Source organism: Plectropomus leopardus, chromosome 3 (assembly GCF_008729295.1).
Source record: "Plectropomus leopardus isolate mb chromosome 3, YSFRI_Pleo_2.0, whole genome shotgun sequence".
In the NCBI taxonomy this organism is placed as follows: Eukaryota; Metazoa; Chordata; class Actinopteri; order Perciformes; family Serranidae; genus Plectropomus; species Plectropomus leopardus.
In genome coordinates this window covers 21209486-21229356 of record NC_056465.1, presented here as the reverse complement: position 1 = coordinate 21229356, position 19871 = coordinate 21209486, and the positions used below count along the sequence as shown (strand labels likewise).

Genomic DNA, 19871 nt, shown 5'->3' with positions numbered 1-19871 from the left:
CCTCCCTTTTTTTCTTTTCTATTGTGATTGGTAACTCCAGTGTCACTATCAAATATCATTTCTAAAAAATGCAAAAAGAAAGAAGAAAAATTAGTAATAAGCAGGCTGGGAGTTTGAGGTGTTGCTGATGCTTGCACATTAATGACCCGTCCCCTTTCTCCCAACAATTTTCTATTCCTGCAGCTGATGTTTTCAAAGGCTTTAATTGGGCAAAGTCACACAAGGTAACCAGGGCCTCATGGGCCTGTGTCTGGGCAACCTGATTACTGTGTGTCGGTGTCAGTTTGTGTGTGCATGCGCCGGCTGGGTAAAGGTACCACCCTGGGGCCGTGAAGTTAACAAGGAAGAGCTGTAATTGCTTGTGGTAGTAAAATGACTTAAATAAGTCAACTCTTTGCTTTTATTAAAATGCAGTTTCACTGCCAAAATTCTGGTGAGAAAACTTATGCAAGGTAAATTCCTGGCCAGAGTACACACAAATCCAGTGTGGTCATTTGTGGTACTATAATAGATGTCAATGAACCCTCACAGTTAAGAACATTATCCTTGGATGACTGAGAGTGGAACTTTTTTGCCAAGCTGGCGGCATGGCTCTATGAATGGCAGCGACATCCTCTTGATTGGTTGGTTCACCACTTTAGACCAGACTGAAATATGTCATTAACTACTGGATGAAAAACCAAAAGATTGCATTCAAATTTCCATGGTGGGATGACGATGAATACTGCTGACATTGGTGATCCCCTGACTATTCTTTTAGCATCACAATAAGACAGACGTTATGGTTTTAAGTAAAATGTCTCCACAACTTTTGGCTATATTTTCCTGAAATTTAGAATATCCTTTGCCTTTAAATTTGGAGCTCCATGGAAAAATAATACCATTCTTATCAGCCTCAGCTATACATTGTGCTTTGTGCCAATGAGGATATGTCAATATGCCAACAAAGCTAGCTAAACTATAGACTGTATGATAAATAGGGATGTCCCGATCGGATGGGAAGGATCTGTATCAGGCCTGATCAAAGCATTTTTTAATTGACTGGATCAGTTATTTAAAGCACGCCTGTAAATCATGTACACTGGATTGATATTAATAACTTTAGAGTACTTGAAATGTGAACTGTGCAGCTGTATTATCCAGGTAAATACAAGTATCGGGACTCGAAAATAATCAATATCAAATGGCTCTGATCGGGACTGGGGGCAAAAATCTTGATCGCGACATCCCTAATAATAAAGATGCACGCCATGGCATTTTCCTAAAAATGAAGCCAAAAGATGACCACAGGGGCAGCTGTAGATCAGAAGGTAGAGTGGGTCATCCAGGTTGGCAGTTTGATCCCAGACTCCTCTGATACTGGAACCCAAATAGCTCCCGATGGCTTTTCCGTCTGTGTGTGAGTGCATGGGGGTCTGTACACTAAGGTGTATCCATGTGTTCTTTTTTTCTAATATGGCTAGTTTTAAGTAGTTTTTGATGCTTTAAAAGGGGGGTCTGACATCATGATTGACAGACGTGTGTGCTTGGGATCAATGGCACTGCTCATGATTGGTCAGTCTGAAACTTGATACCTCGGAGATGGCTACTGTGCAGTCCGACTCCAAATAAAATCATCAGTGCAAGGTGCCAGCAAATGTATCCGTGATATTTTGGCTTCATTCTTGCACAGGGGGAATTAGTGGAGACGTGTTGTGCATTGTTATGTACAGTCTATGGGATAGACTCTTTGTTTTCACTGGATGTCAATAGGACTCTATCAGTTCCTGTCTCTCTTACTTTCTCTCTCACTCTTTCTCTCTGTCCCTCCATAAATAGCTCTGGTCTATTTCAGTACCACAGATACTTGAGACAGAACAGAAAAATGAGTGGGCCTGGATTGAATTGCAGTTATCAAGATGATAAAAGCCAATTTCTAGTTTAAATCAACTATGTAGAAGGTCGCCTTGAGAATAGCCCTAGCCGAAGTGACAAAATATGGTCGGTGTTTTATTTTGTGCTGTCCACATCGAAGCTATAATTCCCAGTGGCATACTGTACTCAACAACATCATTGTCATGTAATTAAAAGGCAGCTGGACCAGCATCCAATATTGTAGGTGGATAATTAAATCAAAACACATCTTGATGGACTGGAATAGTAATGCATGAAGAAGACAGAAAGCCACGTTTTGCAATTAAAGCACTCAGGGGCAGACAGTGGCCCAGTAGCTGTTAGTACGACAGCTCCTTACAAAGCACAATAATATAAACTCATGTACAGAGAGAAAGACAGCACAGCTGCCCAGATCTAGGACAGTCGGAGGCTAGAAGTGAGAGACGAGTCCACAGCGAGAATGTAATGCCATTTTCCAGGCGGCCACTAGTAATCAGGTTACTGTACCCTCCTGCTCAATGCACAGAGGGGATCCTCCTCCTTTTACTGCCATCCCTCATCATTAGCTGCTGCAAGTAGCGACACAGCTATAGTGTAAGTAATGACTTAGACTGGCTCTGCAAGAGGAGCTCAGTGTCCTCTTTCGCCACAGTTTTGTCTTAATGGGCAGGTAATAGGGAAAGAGGAAATTGGCCACTGGGGCCTGGAGAGGGCTTTTGTTCTGCCAGGATATGAGGAGTTATCAAAGGGGGAGAGAGTTAAAGTGGAGGCAGAGGGAGAGTACAGCCTGAGGGAGAGCGTTACCGCCCAGCCATCATTACCTGTCTTCGTCCTTCAATCCTGCGCTCTCTCTCACCATCATGGCCACTCCTATTATCTGTCAAAGTCACTCTCAGACGTGTTTGTGTGATATCTGAAAGGGTATGCAATGAATTTGACATATTGGATTTTGAGTTGGTTTGTTTTGAGGTATTCAGAATGATTTTTACCTACACAGCAGGTACAAATTTGACATTGAAAACTAAAAGTACATGTCAAATAATAAAATATTTATATACTACTTTTATGCTACTAATTTGCATAAGTAGGTATAGGTATAGGTACAGTAACTACATCCCCAAACTTTCATTCTAAACATATCTGGCAAACATGGACTGACAGCCTTTTCCATTAGTTTTCCCTACAACATCCACTCACTCACCTCAGCAATACAATGGAGTGCTCCAGGGATGGCATTTCTTTTGTTGGCCAACGCAGAAGTTAGCTTTGCGCTGGTCGCTTGTTAAATAGCCTGCAGGATTTTTTCATTGGATTTTGGATTATTGCAGAAAATGGGCTCTGTGGCAAACAAATGTTAATACTTATAATACTTAAATGTTTAATTCAGCAAAATAATCTTCACAAATAAACACACACACTTTTAGCGTATTTGATGCCTAAATGCAATCACCAAAAGTAGAAAGCTAATATTAGGCTACAAACGAACTACACCACAGTTGCATGACTGAACATCTCGACCATAATGATGCTGTAGAGCGGTGTGACGGCATTCTGTATTCTCATTTATTTGAGTGGGGTATTTACTGACATATTTTATGTTGTAAAACAAAATGAATGTCTCTTAAGACCTTACTCAAGGCATCTAACCAAAACCCATTCAGACAGCCCACTGACTCTGAGATGAGGAAACTGAGGATGGTAATATGCTGACTCAAAGTCAGGATTTAGGACTCATTACTGGGACACTCTATATCTGACTGCAATGACCAAAGCACAATTAACATAACTGTTAGGATAGTATTTAGGAACTTAAAGTGCTTGGTTAAGGTTAGAGAAAGATTGTCATCTGAGAGATGGGGTTGCAAATAAATCTAAAATAAAATGAAAACATTAAGTTGTCAAATTAAAACAGACTAGGCATTTCTGAGAAAAAACACATGAAAAATGTGAAAAGTCAGCTAAATTTGTAAACCCCAGCTGTAGCTCAGTTGTAATCTTTCAGCGCTGCTCTGTTCTCCTGTCATTCTTCTCCCTTATAGGTTAATTATAGCCAGAGATGCACAGCAGCGTTTAAGCAGCGGAGAAGACAGAGCACTCTTCTAAGCTATAATGTAGGCTTCTTTTATTGCCGTCCAGCTGGTGGATCTGCTACTGATGGAGGAATTACAACTCCAATTTCAGCACTGACAGACACCCTGCAGGTATTACTAAGCACTGACGAGGGAAATGTACAAGTCAGGGTCAGGTAATGGGAGTTGGGGTCAAGCAGCTATTTTTAAAACTGACGAGGTCAATTAGAGCGACTGTGTGGACTCTGTAATTTCTTCCGATTACAAATGATTCCCTTTATTACAGCAGCATGGGAGGGGTCCAATGTCAGGCCGGATTATCCTAATTCATTAATTAGTTTCCTTTATCCTCTCAGGGCATTTTCTGTCCATCAGGCTCCACTCTATCAAATCAGAGAGATTAGTTTTTTTGTTTGATTTCTGACTCATAAGATGTAGTCTGTGATCTACATTCTTCTTGACTTGACTCGATCAAAATCAGTTTGATTTCAAGAGCAGTCTCTCCACTGAAACTAGACTGTTGTCAATGGCAGAAACCTTGGGCCTTTATCAGCAACAATCCTCAAGAAGAAATTTTCTCTGAAAACACACTTACACACAGTTTTTTATAAAGATTCTGACATTTACCAATATTTCCTTATTTAGGATTTGTTTCTAGCTAAGAACAGAATCTACTTAAACAAAAGAACGCTCTTACTCACAGTTTGTGCTGACATGTTTGTGCAAAATAATGGATTATTGTGTTTTTTGCAATTCTACAGTTGTATTATATGATTTATATTACATCAATAATTTCACCATTCATTATTTTAAAAGAAAGCATTATGGCATTTTAAAATAAACACAACACAAACACTTCAGTTCACACCGGTTACGTTATTGGATACCATGCAATCCAATATTTCGTGATTGCTCACACTAGAAAATATCACTGGCAGTTCAAACAGGTGCGACAAAAAGTGACAAAGCAGCATTAAAAGTAAGTTATTATTATCTTACAAAAATGTTGCATGAAACTGTCCGCCATCAACATCTCCCCCTCTCCCTATGTCTCCCTCTGAATACACACACACACACAAACACACAGTTTCTCTGTCCTTAGCTGTGCTATTGTAAAGCATAAAGTTTGCAAGTTGGGTGTTTGATGAATACATATTTTTAGCATCTCATACATCGTTTTGTGTGACTTTATACCCACTCATGATGCTACATGTGACAGTTGGTTTAGCATTAGGGATTTGTGGGGCATTCACCTATGCTAAACAGGATGAACTAGCATGCGCTGTCAACTTACGAGGACTTGGGATTCATCATTTAAGAACACAGGTGTGAACAGTTCTTGGGTTTAAGACCACGTCATGAATCAGAAGTAGACTTTTCAAAAATACAAATTCAAGAAAAAACTATATTGGTAAATGAGGCTTTCTTTCCACTGGGGTATCTGATCGGATCTGTTCTTGGTCCCCTACTTTTCTCAGTGTGCACCACCTCCCTTGATCTAATTAACCATTTTCACGACTCTCTTGCTATGTTGATGACTTTCCTGCAAGTCAACCAACTGTCTCAGTATGGATCTCAGCCTCTGTGATATTTCAAAAATAGATAAAAAATGATATATGCTGTTGTTCTTCGTAGGACAGTCTCTGTTTGTCAGGCTATAATGCCTGACCCACCTACCCAAATACCCAAAAACAAATTGTTAAATAGATAAAATGTCAGATATTGACCTCATTGTGGCGCTGGAGAAAAACAGAGGAAAAATTACCAAAGACATTAGGCACCATCATATCTGCAGTGGTGTAATGAAACAAAGTAAAAATACTTTGTAACAGTGCTTAAGTGTTTTTGAGGGGTAATTTGTGTTCAGGGTTTCCACACATGTATTTATTTGTAGCAGCCTGCCATGATTTGCCATCATGTATTTTCTATTTCGGAGCTGAACCAGTAACTAGTAATGCTGTTATAGTATATATATGGTTTGTTTATTCGTCTTGCCACCCACTAGAGAGTTTGCTGATTCTCCCATGCAGCCATGTCAAAAGTACAAAAAACATAAAACAGAAATGCTGCTAGAAAGTCTACAGAAATGCTAGCCACTAGCATGAATAAAAAGCACAACAAACTTTGGGAAATATGCTTGTTCAAACCTGATTGGCTGAGAAAAACTCTGACCAATTAACTTGCGAGAGACAAGTTGATGGTCCATTGGAGCTGTTTGAGGAGTATGGTTTGTAGCATGTTCATGTGAGACTACAGGAATATTTAAGTGGAGCATTACTGAGAAATGGACTTCAAACAAAAAAAACCCTTGATAAAAAGATACAGCTGTAGTTTGATAATAAAAGAGGGGACCTAAAACCATCAATGTGTGTAAAACCGATTTACACAAAATAATTGACTACATGAAAACAACACACCTGCTCTATGAGGCGTTCAGAGCAGGTGTGATGTTTAAAATAAAACAAGCCGACACTGCATGTCATTAGTCTTAGCCGACAGAGTGCACTGGGGAGCAAATTCACATGAGGAATTGCTGAATTGCTGGTATTTCACAAGTTTGCCACTTCCTTCAGTAGCTCACAGATGGCTCATGCGCTTCTGAGCGCTGGACTGTAGCTACTGTACAGAGAATGATTAAGGGGAGAACTGACTCACTGTTATTTGCTGAAATAGAGACTTACAGTTATGCGAAGCCTTGCTGCCGGGTCATTTGGGCTTCTGGGAAATGAACAATAAACTCAATATAATAATACTGTATAAGCCAGTGCACCCTTTCATTTAGTACAGCCATCATGTAGGGAAGGAAATAAGCTCCTTTGATCTTATATGTTGGGGTGCCTTTGCAATTTTCCAGGAAAACATATACTATATGCTTCACGGTGCTAACCCGTGCCCTATAAGCGTAGACTGAACACGAGCCAATTACAGTCTAGTTTCTTAAACATACACTGGGTTAAGATTATTTTAGCTTTCATGTTTTCTCTCTCCACTCCAATCCTTTAAAATTCTGTATGTACTATAATCACTTCAGATTTTATCTTAAATTCAAGGCACTCAAACCACACTTATTTTCTATTGCTTAAAACTGGCAGCAGGTCTTTCTGCTGAGCATTGAGTTTATTTTTTACTCTAAGTTCACAATTAGTATACTTCAACACATTCTCTCCCCCAACCTGTCAAATGCCGACGCTTGTTAAAGGGCTCAACAGGTCAATGTATGTTTTCACAGGAAATGTAAATTTGTGCTTGTTATATGCATGCAATCACTTTTCAAAATAAACTTTACGAATTTAGGTATATAACGTTCTTTGCGGATTTACTTATTTGGGAAAACAAACAATAATACATGGTTAGGTTTAGAAAAAAAGGGTTTCCCAGATGTTAAATTATTTGTGACAGGCTCCTCGATCAAAACATTTACAGCCACAAATGAATTAATATATTTTGGAAGATAGACCATTCCTTGGGAGTGCTTTTAGAATATATTATAAAGCGTTCAGTAATGCATTGCACCACACTCTCAAAACCCGGAGCACCTGTTGCTCAAAAGATGTTGAGGAAGAACACCAGGCACATTCAGTGAAAGTGAAACTTAATTGTTAATGCACTAAAAGTTTACATTCACTGCCTCTTTAGCAGCTATTCCTCTCATTAATTGATGTTACTAGCTCTGTCTGGATAGACAGATCAAATCCACCCTGCAACCTAAACTGTTGAGGAAAAAAGAATTCATGACGAGTTCCACCACTGCGTTCACAGACCCGTAAAAAATGTCCAAATTAAAATAATCAATTTACCATGGTTTTACACCAGACATAAAGAGCCGTCTCTCCAGAGTTTGTCTGACTCATCCACCTTAATGCAGACCTCTTTGCTCTTTATACTACAGTAGTTGCTGCGTCAAAAACTGCTACCGCCTGGTTCTTCTCCTACAGCCAAGTTTTGCACTTCCCTCTAACGTTTCCCAACTGGTCCAGCCACTGGGTTAAGATTTCTCCTTGGTCATTAGTTCAAGGTCCGCATATAAGAGAAATTACCACAAATTCAATTTTATTAGACAAAATGTAATAAAACATGGACTTAAAACACAATGAAATAAAACATATTGCAAGAATAAAGCTAAGTTAGTTAAAACCAGGGGAGGACATGGGGGGGCTTACCGGACCTTTGTAGGGAAGAAAAAAAAATTCCCAAATTTTTTGAATAAAACGTGCCTTTCAAACTCCACGGGTTTGGAATGCATGGTTTCTTTGAAAATATGTGGGATTTTTCCTATTTTTCTTTTACATTTTTACCATTAAAATTTTGGGTAATTTAAAAACTTTATGGGATTTTTTTTCTTCTTTAAAAATGTTTTCTCCTTTTTCCTATGTTTTTTGGCAATTTTCTTACCTTTCTCTTAATTTTATGGCAATTTTTGGTGATTTTTAAAGAAAACATGCCTTCCAAACTGCAGGCCCACCAGAACAAGTATTGCAAATCATGATAACATTTATCAAAGCCATTAACTTCAAAAAAATCAACATTATTGTTGGATTTTCACATTTCTGGCAGTCTTTGAACACATCATGTGGGACGAACACTTCATGCATTTTCCCCGAGTTACTCAGGAAGGCTCAAAGAAAAATATTTGTATCTTTAGGGAAGGTTAAGGTGAGTCATTTGCGGTCCATTTTGGAATGGACCAGTGACCCACTTTTGGACCGCAATCCACCAGTCGGAAACCACATCTTAACATCACTGATAAGTTTGTCTCATAGTAGTTGTAGTTTAAGCTGTGGTTTGTGAAAAGTTAAACTTTTGTTCCATTGTTGGCTGCAAACAATTTGTTTTGTCTTATACTGGTGTCTCCATTGTTTCCCTTTAATAAAAAAAGAAAGAAAGAAACTTGCTTTCTAAGCCAGGATTCTCTGGAACTCATTGTCAGGTCATGGTCTACAATGCATCATCTAAAGTCTGCAGGCATCAGTTGCTGAATTTTTTATTTTACACTTTAAACAATAACATTTGGATTAATATTAAAGAGCATTATGAATTGAACAGGGCATTATTTGAACCTTCAATTACAATTTTGCAAGCACATTATTAACACTATTCGACATGTTTACCCTAATTTCCCTTTCATTTCGACCCTTCTCGTAGGCGTTACAAATGAGGCACCGAGGGGGTCTTTGGCCCTGACTGTAACCATGAACACGATGGCTGAATGCATACTACATGAGGCTGCAGCAGTACAGTGGCAGAGGAAGGTCAGGCTGTAGAACATCAGAGTGAAGGGTCCAGATGGCAGCAGGGAAAGAGCAGAAAATTAATAAGCTCTGCTTTACAAATAAAGAACATCCTGTACAGTAGTTTTCTCATGTAGTACAACTGTCATGTCAGCAATGCAGGGGCATCCCTCAAGGAATGATCTGCGGTTAATCAAAATGCCAAGCCCATGAGAAATGTGATCTTTTGTTGAAGCAATATGTTTGGAACAGCACATGTCTTTTCTGGCATTACATTCCTCTCATTACATGCTCAACATTTCAGCTCCATTGTCAAGATCTCTCCGGTTGTAATTAACGAGCTTTTCAATCAAGAAGAGCAGCATACCATACATGGTATACTGCTCTGATGTTTAATTTGCAGCTATTCAAAATTGCTCTAAAGGTAAAATAACAGTGAATGTGCGCGGTGGAGTTGTTAATTCCTAGAGTTTATGGCAAGGTGACACTCGTAACACCTATGTAGTGTAACTGCAAATCCAAGATGTCCTTTAGCGTTAATGATTAATAGGTGACAGCATGTTGATTTGCTTGTGTGTTGACTATATGGTCATGGCCGCTCACATGAAAGCCTCATCCCTGTCCTTGTGGCTGACATGGCCATAAAGAACCATCACTGGGTTCTCCCAAAATGGGATAATCAGCGCTACGAGCTGTCGGACTTTACTTTAAAGCTTCAATGTCACTCACGTAACAACCCACATGAGGAGTGATTTAAAAAATCCAGAGAAAGAATCAATCTCCCTCTGCTAAGAAGAGTGGAAGTCAAAACAAAGCCTATCATCTGGTGCCGTGGTACCTGATAGTGGAGTAGTCTCCAGAGAATACAGCTTTAAGGAGGGAAAGAGGAAAGAAGAGCATGTTGAGAGAACAGTAAACATAGCATAGTGCATCTGAGAGGGTGCAAGAGTGTTAACACAAGCTTGTGAATGTGCATAGCATGACACTTACGCAAGCGTTGCAATTAGTAAGATAAAAGTCAACAGAAATACAATCCAAGCACAGCACCGAAGCCATATGAATTCCAGAAATGTGGTTTATGACTGAGATGTTATCATTAATAAATACAAAGAATATGAATGAAGTCAGTTCCTAAATTATTTGCTCACAAAAAGAGACATCACAAGTGACAAACTGCACATTTATTGACAATTTAATTCATTTTAAATCCCATTATCTTCTCCACACATGCCCTACATGCACTGTACCTCGAGTCAGTGTTGAATTTGTGCATGTGCTATATATTACTCGCCTGAGTTACACAATATAAAAAAAAAAAGTTAATATATGCAGTTATAATGAGAAATGGAAGCGCATTATCCACTACTCAGAATGCTCAACCAGGCACACTAGAAACCTCAGCGAAATCCTTGTGTTTTTCTTGCCAAATCGGATTCTCGTTAATGAAATGTTCAACTGCCAAAAAACATCTTGTGTGAGTACACCAACTGGGAGGGGCCCAAAGCTCTCTGTAATAAATACTGCAGGCCACTTTTTACACCGCTGCGGACACTTCCCGAGTCGTTTCTCTCTGCAGTTCACAAGAGTTTTCAGCTAAGTGGATACAGTGTCCAGTGCACATACATATTAATGAGTAAAACATACATCCTCTAGTGTACAAGTTGCCTCTGGAGTCGTGTCCTTGCACAGCGATGCCTAAGTTGAAACTGACATGCTTTTTACATGCTCCGTGATCCAGTGTTAATGTTTCATGAGCAGCAGCCTGTGTTTCATGTTTCAACATGAGCCTTCAGTATCCACAGAGATTACATACACATTGCTTCCATACTAGCTGGGAGGTTTAGTATGAGTATCATGTTGAGGTCTGTCAGTCAACTTGTTTTTTAATGATGTGCGTTTCAGTTCATACCACTGTGTGATGCTTTGTTTTGCATAGGACAGATGATCCTGTTGCAGTGTTCTCCTAACCCCCTAACCTTTGACCGACGATGATATCTGGGCCAATGACCAAAAATAACTTTGAAATGTTATCTTCTACACCAGGGATCTTCAATATATTTCATGCCAAGTGCCCGTTAGCTCAAAGAGAGATGGAGCACAGACGGAGAGGAGTTACACTCGAGATAATTCTCTGAATATTTTTTGTCTTCTCTCATTTGCGCTTGCCTATAGCTGAAAAGTCAGCAGCAGATGTCGCATGGCTACGTGAGTTAGTCTCACCCTCTGCACTTGTCTCAGCGGTTCCTGAAGTAGACAGTATGACTGAGTGTATTGCTCGAAAACTACAAAAAAATCCTTTTTGTGGCTCACAGAAAAGTTCGCACACTTGGAATAATAATAAAGCTGGCCGATATATTTAAATAGTAAATAAATATTAGCTACTTCACCTTGCTGTTATGGATATGAGCTGCACAGTGATTTAATGTTAGCTAGCTCACAAGAATGCACAAGGGTTCATGGGTAACAGTTAACCTATCATTACTGTTTTGTGCTGTAAATTACATGGGTTTTCTTAATGATTGGCCCATCTATCTTTGCTTATAGCATTTTGGATTCATTTTATGCATATTTTCACACATATTTTAATTTTTGAATTTTTGATTCACTCATTTAAGCTCATACCAGCTGGCTTTTGGTGTATCCTGATCTTGAGGCTGAGCCAATGTCTACTTAATACCATGTTTGTGAGCTTTTGATTGTATAACATCAGTGCTTATCAGTCTTCTTGCCCATGTTGACTTAAATGTTGAGCAAACTGGAGGTAAGCAAGCCTTATCTGCTAATGTAGACTATGTGATATGCCCGAAAGCTCCGGAATAGTGGTGTCCCAATATACTGGTATTAAATTAAATTAAATGAAACATTATATTAGTTATATTATATTAATAACAGACTTGACTGCTAGCATGAGGGGTTTTATTATAAAGTGTTTTTCTACAGTACTAATAACCCTCCTTATTGGTACAGTCAAACATAATTTATTATTAGCGACAGTGCAATCATATTATGTTGACATGATTGTTAATATTTTATTGATTTAAAAAACTGCGTTTTTAAAAAACACGATTTCAAGGAAGATGCAATTAAAATTACCATTGCATTGTTCAAATGGCTTCATAATTTGATATGTAAGTTTGGATGCATACTGTGTATTGTATTGAATATCAATACTTAAACACACAATAGAAAATTACAGTTAATACAAAAATGATTTCAACATATATCTCAGTCCAGCTTAGATTTCCTGTTCAAATGTTAAATCATTTACATTTTTTTGTTAAGTATTTAAAAAAATAAACAGGTCCAGTTAAACATTTTTCATCTTTTGCACCAGCTTGTTTTAAATTCAGGACTGTGTTTAGTCTCACAAACTGAAACTGGAGTTCAAAGTCATCCAAACCTCTCTTAGACACTGAGTGTGTATACGTGTGCGTCTGTGTGTCTGTGTGTGTGTGTGTGTGTGTGTGTGTGTGTGTGTGAGTCACACTGGCTGACAGCTTTTTATATGTTCACCTGATGCACCGACACGATCTAGCCACACTTGGAATAGATAAATCTTATTTGCCTGAGTTGCTCTCCAAACAGAGTCTAATGTGAGCTCACAAATCTGCAATATTGGATTAAAATGTTGAATGCTACACATCATATGAATAAAGAAGAATAATCAATGGAGGGTGATTAATACTGAAAAGTGATTGATGGAGAGAATGTTGAAAACAGAGAGTGATGGCATTTGAAGTCTTATTTTGCACTAAAGACTAATGGAAGAGGTTCTCAGGATCAGAGTGATTCTTTGCATTCATTTGTCAGTTTGAGTTCAGCGGAGCAGTGTTCAATTAGACCGTTTTCAGGGTCAAGAAATGTCTGGAAACATTACTTTCTATTTCGGTGCATGCCGTTGAATTTCCTAGCAGATTTAGAATAAAATTATATTGAAACCCAAAAGAGACAAATTGATATCTATTTGATTGTTGGCTTGTGTTATTTATTAAATAGATTAATTTTTAAGTCAAGTAATTCAGTTTTAATTAAACTAATCAAGTCAGGTTCAAGTCAGCCATGAAGTGGCATTTTTAAATGTGTTTAATCTTTAATTAGAATTAAAATGCAGGAAAGACTGAGACGTGCTGTCTCAGTCCAGGTTGATTTTTTTTAATTTTGCCACAGGGATGTTTCTCTTCAGTGTGTATTCTGGTAATTTCACAAAAACTTTACAGAGGAGGGGATAATTATAGATGACCACGGCCATCTAAAATGCAGGACAACAACGTTTACACTAAGAAGAGATCTTTTAAAATCCAAATATCCAATCATGTTAAATCTTTTCCTGTTCTGAAATCAATAAAATGATATTTGACGACAAATGTTTAACTACTGTCCTTGGGTGTACTGTTAAAAATCTAATTTCCTCTAATGCCTGAATCCAAACAACACTTTTACATTGACAAAAAAGTATTTTCATTTTGGAGAACAATTACTTTTTATACAATGGGTCCCATAATCCCTCATCCTTTTTTAATGAATAAACTGAGAATATTTTAATATTTCTGGTTCTCATTAAAGTATTATGAGGTTTTAAACACCAGACAACAATGTGAGGTGAGATTTTAAGAGTGGTGATGGCAGGTGTCCAGGTGTTTGTGTGCACCACACTCATAATGAACTGCTCTCTCATACTGCTCTACAGTATGAGATGTCAGCTCTACTGGGACGGACTTGCGCTTTTTAGAAATAACCCCCTCTAAAAAGGTCAAAATTGCGCTGCTACTTTACCATGTTTTTTTTAGTATTTTACATATTGATTAAACTTTAGAGCATCAGTTTTGAGCAGTAAATAAATTAATTAAGGGGTTGAAGATGTTATTATCCATTAAGATAGCCGTCTAATTTATATATAACAAAAAAACAGACAGAAAATAACAGATGTTCAATACTTTCAGAAATGATTTTCTTGTCTTTTTCTTTCCCAGTGCTGCAGTATGTGTAAATGTCTCCAATCCCTTCTTTTTTCTTATAGCCTGAGGTCAAACTGACAACCATGTAAAGTAACATCAGCATGCATAACCTCAAGGCTACCGCACCCTGTGTGCTGCAGCCTCCCATCTGTACATATAATGTGTTCTAACACAGCTGTTCCCTTAAAGTATCTTCTTTGTAAGTGAAGAAAACATTTGTAGGCCGAGCACTGCACTCTATTCACGCTCTCATATTCTGGAAATGTTACGACTGCTGGGTTGCGATTCCACCTGCAGTGTGTATGGGTATTTTGTATGGGTAATTTAAAACCTTTGACCTGATGAAGAAAACTATTGTAACATAAATGTTCATTCAAATACACTTGTGAGGTAGTCTTGCACCTACATATGATGTGCATTGTCTAAGAACTGTTACACCCCTTATAATAAATTGTTTCAGCAGATGAGTGAGAAGATTTGCATGCAAATTATAGTTATGGCAAAAAAAAAAAAAAGATTTCTGGACATGTTTCATTTAAATTCCAAGATCACCTTTCCAAGTGGACTAAAGGCAAAAATATAGCCATGTCCTGATTTTTTACTATGTTCTTTTACATAATTTGTGAAAATTATGCTTATAAGGAAACGTTGCATGACTGCACCATGGTAACGTGAATTTCTGGACATCACAATCATAGACTTAGACCCTTAGATCAACTTTCTAAGTTAATAAAAAGCAACATTTTAGCCATTTCTGTTTTCTTTTTAATTATCATTCATCGTCATTTCTGGGTCCAACATTTTTCCAGTAGACTATATAGAGACCAGTAGCTCAAGAAGGTGATTTTTATGTTGTGAACTCGCAGGTAGGTTTGTGGGTGTTTAGGGCCATATCAGTCTGGCACACCCTTGACAGCCTGATGCCTTTGCACTGATTTCTATTTAAGCCGTATTAGCTCAGCTGTCCTTGGGAGCTGCAGCCTGTAAACACTTTAGGGACAGTTTTTCGCCATCTATCCCCATTATAAGGCATTACAGCCCTCTGCCTTTCCTTAAGTGTCACTTCATTTCTATGAAAGCACTGCCACTGCACATCCTCTCCATAATGAAATAATATTCTGTTGTACTGCGCTGAAATTAGGTTTACAGGGAACCACAGCAGAATAATTAATTCTGTGTACATTAATCAAATAGTGGACAGTTACTGTAGATCTTGTTTGATGATGAAAATGCAGTTAATTATGTCTTAGTTAATAAATCAGGGGCTGCATATAAGATAAACATTGTCAGATACGCCTTGAGTTATAAAAAGTTGTTCGCAGTTGATAAAGTCTAGTATTTTTTTCAGCGTGTGCACAATGCAAGCTTTTCTGTGGATTTTGGTTTTACATTTGGTCCTACAGGCTTTATAAGTGTGAGAGCGTAAATCCCCCTGACATTCACAGCAGAACAAGGTTAAACAGTATTTCAACATAATCCTTAGTGTTTGTTTTAAGCCGCTGCACAGGATACCACAGTGTTTGGGTTTCCACATGAGGACAAAAGCTAAAACTCAATAGAAGAACTTGCATCCAAAAGTCACACTCCTCCTTAATCTAATAAATCACAACTAAATTTAACACAGACGGTTTGAAGGAGCTAATCTTAACATTTCCATGCTGCTTCTAAATCAGCGAGAGTTGTAAAGGTGCCAAAATAATTCTAATTCTGACACCTTATAATAGGTTTATATTGTTTGATGGTATTAAGACTCGACCCAATAATAATTAAATAAGTTATTCAAAGGAATTAGTCATGATGCAGAGTATGCAAAATGTATACAATGCTACACAATGCTCTGCTCCTTGTGTTAATGGTAAAATAGACAGAGGCTAATTTTTCTTTATTGGGATATCCCTATGGGACAACTAAGCAGCAACCTCCCAGGCTGAAAAATAAAGCTATCACAGGAGTGCCAAAAACTGCAGATCCTTTAATTGCCACTTGAGGCTCGATCCAGACGCAAATCAACCCCCACAGACCCTCATGTTAAAATAAAATGTTCTATTTTAAACATGTTTACATTCTGCTATGACAAACGTTGTTGGTCTCTGTGGCAAATTTTTCCCTCCAATGAAAACTTTGAATTTTTCTTTCAGATTATATTAAGGCTTGAAGTTGTGCAGTAATACTGTTGCTCTCTTGATTTTCAAAACAGGAGTCCTTTAACCAGTGGGTGATGTTATGGTAGCTACATCCATTATCTTTACAGTTTATTGGAATAACCATATTAAATAAAGCTGAACATAGGCAATTTTTAAAACAACAGTTGAGAACAATTTGTGAGGATGATTGATGGCTCACCTTTAAGGGAAATATTTTGAATTATCAATTTGCAATCATAACAGAAAGTAGGGCTGCAAGATATGCAAAATAAATAAATAAATAAATTGCAATTATTCTGACAGATATTGCAATTGCGATATGAATGGTAAGTGGGAATAGTACTTTTCTCATTTTATTTTCACTGAAAACAAGATATTAAATTGATGATGATGTGAATTTCTAGGGTCTGTATCAAACAAGGATGTTCCCTTATGTCTGGAATATGATTTGCAGGCCAGAATATCTCTGTAGCTCTACAATGGTATAATGGTATGTTGCGACACATTTTACCTTTATGAAAACGTTGCAGCTGCTTTGATGGCACTGGCCATAATACAATAATATTTTGATTTATTGTGCAGCCCTGACAGAGCAAAAAACAGCTGTGGGTTAAGCCTTTTCAATTCTTCCCTGTGACCACCTCACCAATTCTGGTAGTCTCATAGACCAATCTCACCTGTGTGACACCTGAATAAGCAAAAGAAAACTCAATAAAAAAAAAAAACCCTATTTGTCTTGAGTGTGACTGACAGCAGGAGCCTTACATGCCCTCCAGTAGTTAAATGCTGCAGGTGCAGAAATGCGTCCACAGGGTGGCTTTCAGCGAATCACCTCAAACCTCTTTTGTTGACTGAGGGATTTAAAGCACCACCAAAGCTTAAATCCATACAGACGTCTGTAACAGTACTATGAGAGACATTCCTGACAGGCAAACACTTTTACACAGATCTCCGGCTGAGCACTGCTGCCCAAGCAATCTGTGGGTGAAAATCTGTACAAATGAAATAAGCTGATTCACTTTAAAGGGACTGAGGAGTTGAAAACGAAGGACGATGCAGAAGTGATTGGAGGGCCTTTGGTCAAATACATCTAATGCTTTTGTTCTAAATCTATTTATTAATATTAAAGCGGCAACCATATAATGTAATCTCACTTTGAGTGGATCAGCCGTTTAAAACAATTTGAGTTCAACCAGTGCTTTCTACAGAATATGAATCTGTGTGTGGCGGAGGCCTATCTTGTTTGTGTCTCTTAGGCTAAGGCAATATCTATGTTTTCATACCTTCACACCTTCCTTGAATTTCACCAGGGTATACAATATATGACAGTATCAGCGCAAGGGGCTGAATTTATCAGTTTTACTCAAACTTTCCAGTTTCTGCTTCAAAATAAAAGCACTCTGACAATATTTCTAGGACTGTGTTGTTGACAATGCAGTAGCTGTACGGCAGCTCTGCAGCAGTGCTGCAACAACAAGCACTGTGAACACACACTGCTCACACATGCAGTGTGGCCCGAGCATAACCTCCAGGGCATGTGACGTGCACTGCATGCAAAACAAAAACTTATTACAGCCTCTCCAGTATAAAGTTAATAGAAAGATGAGGGTCCGTATTTTATTAAGTGTCTAAAAATCACAGCATTGACATTTCCGAATACCCTGGTATAAGGTATTACCATGATACTGCCCATGCCTAATGTGTGTGTCCATTTATTTTATGTCATTCTGTGACCTTCTCTAAATTCTAATATTTTTTGTGGCTTTGTGAATGCAGTACAGGCAAAACCCATCCTGAGCTATTTTTACCCCACAGCAGCAGTTGGTGTTTTGGCACAGATAATATATCTGCTGATCCGGTCAGAGCCGATCAGATCAGTGGATGAGAGGAGAAGAAGAGTGCAGAGTGAGTAAATGCAAACTTTCAGACCCAGCACAATAAACCTTAACTTTCACTTTGCTTACAATTCTGCTACTCTGTATGTGACAAAAGTACACTTGGTGATCCAACAGTGTGGTGCAATAAATAACCGCACAGTATGCTCATTTCAGTAGCACTAGAAAATCTTTTCATGGCGGCAGATGTTTAGATTCTGGTTTAACATCAAAAAACGTAAAGTGTAACCAAATTTTTATTAAATGGTTATCTTTTTATTTTGCAGATTTTTTAGCTTATGTTTCACAAATAATACTTTTCTGTTGGTGTTCATATACCAGATATTTTAAATAGTTAACTAGCTTTTAAAGGAATAGTTCAACAACACACACTTTCTTGGTGAAAGTTCATTGAGAAGATAGATATCAGATTGAGTGATATCAATCGTCTCATGTAATTTTCGCCAATTAAAGTAAATATTTATATTCCAAACTGTCAAATTATTCCTTTAGTTCAATATAGAAATTATTAAGGATTTTGACTTTGCTTTTGTCAATCTACGTCCCTGTGTTTCACCTGTGTGATTTTTCTATAAAACAATCCCAATGAAAATAGTTTAGGCTGCCTGTAGCACAGTGATAATTATTTTCCTATGCTACATTATGCTGCACTAGATCACATTATATCCACACAAGAGACAATTAAAAACAGACAACTTGGCTGCAGCCTCCGCTGCCTCTAATTAGTTCACTTTTGTTATGTAGAAAATAAGGTAACCAAGGAATCAAAAAACTGATTAGAGGTGAGAAATAAATCCTCCATGCTGTTTTTCAGGGTTAGAATTATGTTCGCATTAGAATAATTGCAATTCAATAAGATAATTTGGCCATGAGCACAAAGGAACATTGTTTCACCAAACAAAAAGTGTCTATGATCCTGAGCGTGCTTTTAAACAGTTTTAGGCTTTGAGAGTTAGATCATGTCTAGTGCTCGGACATGTTTATTTGGCTTACACTGACTTAATGTCATATTTTCCAAGTCTTTATAAAGCATTCACGAGAGGGCTCTAAATGTATCCTCAGGAGGTGTAGAGGGCAGTTATTTGTACTCTAACGTAAATATCTCTTGACTTCAGGCTGTAATTCTGGACATGATTTATGTAAGTCATCACCGCCAAAAGACTTGTCTTTGACGTGACACTGCTGCAAGGACTATACAGCAAGCCAATATTTTTGGACAGTAATATATGAGCAGCTGTAAGCACACTTAATTCTTCAAATAATTTTTCAAGAACACATCAGGTTGCATTTTTCAGTGATGTATTACATGCACTGCCAACAAACCCCATTCATTATAGGAAGCAATATCCATAACGCATATGAGAGCCAATAAACAATGGCAGCACTCTGAGAGAAAATCGACTCACAAGTCGCTTCAGTTTGAAATGGCAGCAATAAAACTGAATACCCAGGGTAACATTTACAGGTATTAGCCTAGCTTATCTGCGGTATTAGCACTATTGGAAGTTAGCTATTGACCTTAATTTCTGTGTTCAGGATCATAACATGCTGAGCCTCAGTGTGTGTGTTTGCGTGTGTGTGCGCGCGTGTGTGTGTGTGTGTGTACTATTGTGATTAAATGTGTCTGACTTGGCATAATTCAAAGTTTCCATGTGAGTGTGTGTCATGTGACGGGTAATGAGAGAATCGAGAGGTACAGCCCATT

At 38.0% G+C, this 19871-nt stretch overlaps 1 protein-coding gene across 1 annotated transcript in view; it reads right to left on the bottom strand.

Annotated features, from left to right (window-relative positions):
• The window catches only part of LOC121963524 (obscurin-like), a 9484-nt gene extending 6747 nt beyond the window's left edge, over positions 1 to 2737 (bottom strand). Inside the window, exon 1 of the mRNA XM_042513814.1 lies at positions 2697 to 2737. Coding sequence (XP_042369748.1) covers positions 2697 to 2737 — 41 coding nt within the window. The remainder of the gene's footprint in view (positions 1 to 2696) is intronic.
• Positions 2738 to 19871: the final 17134 nt, after the last annotated feature.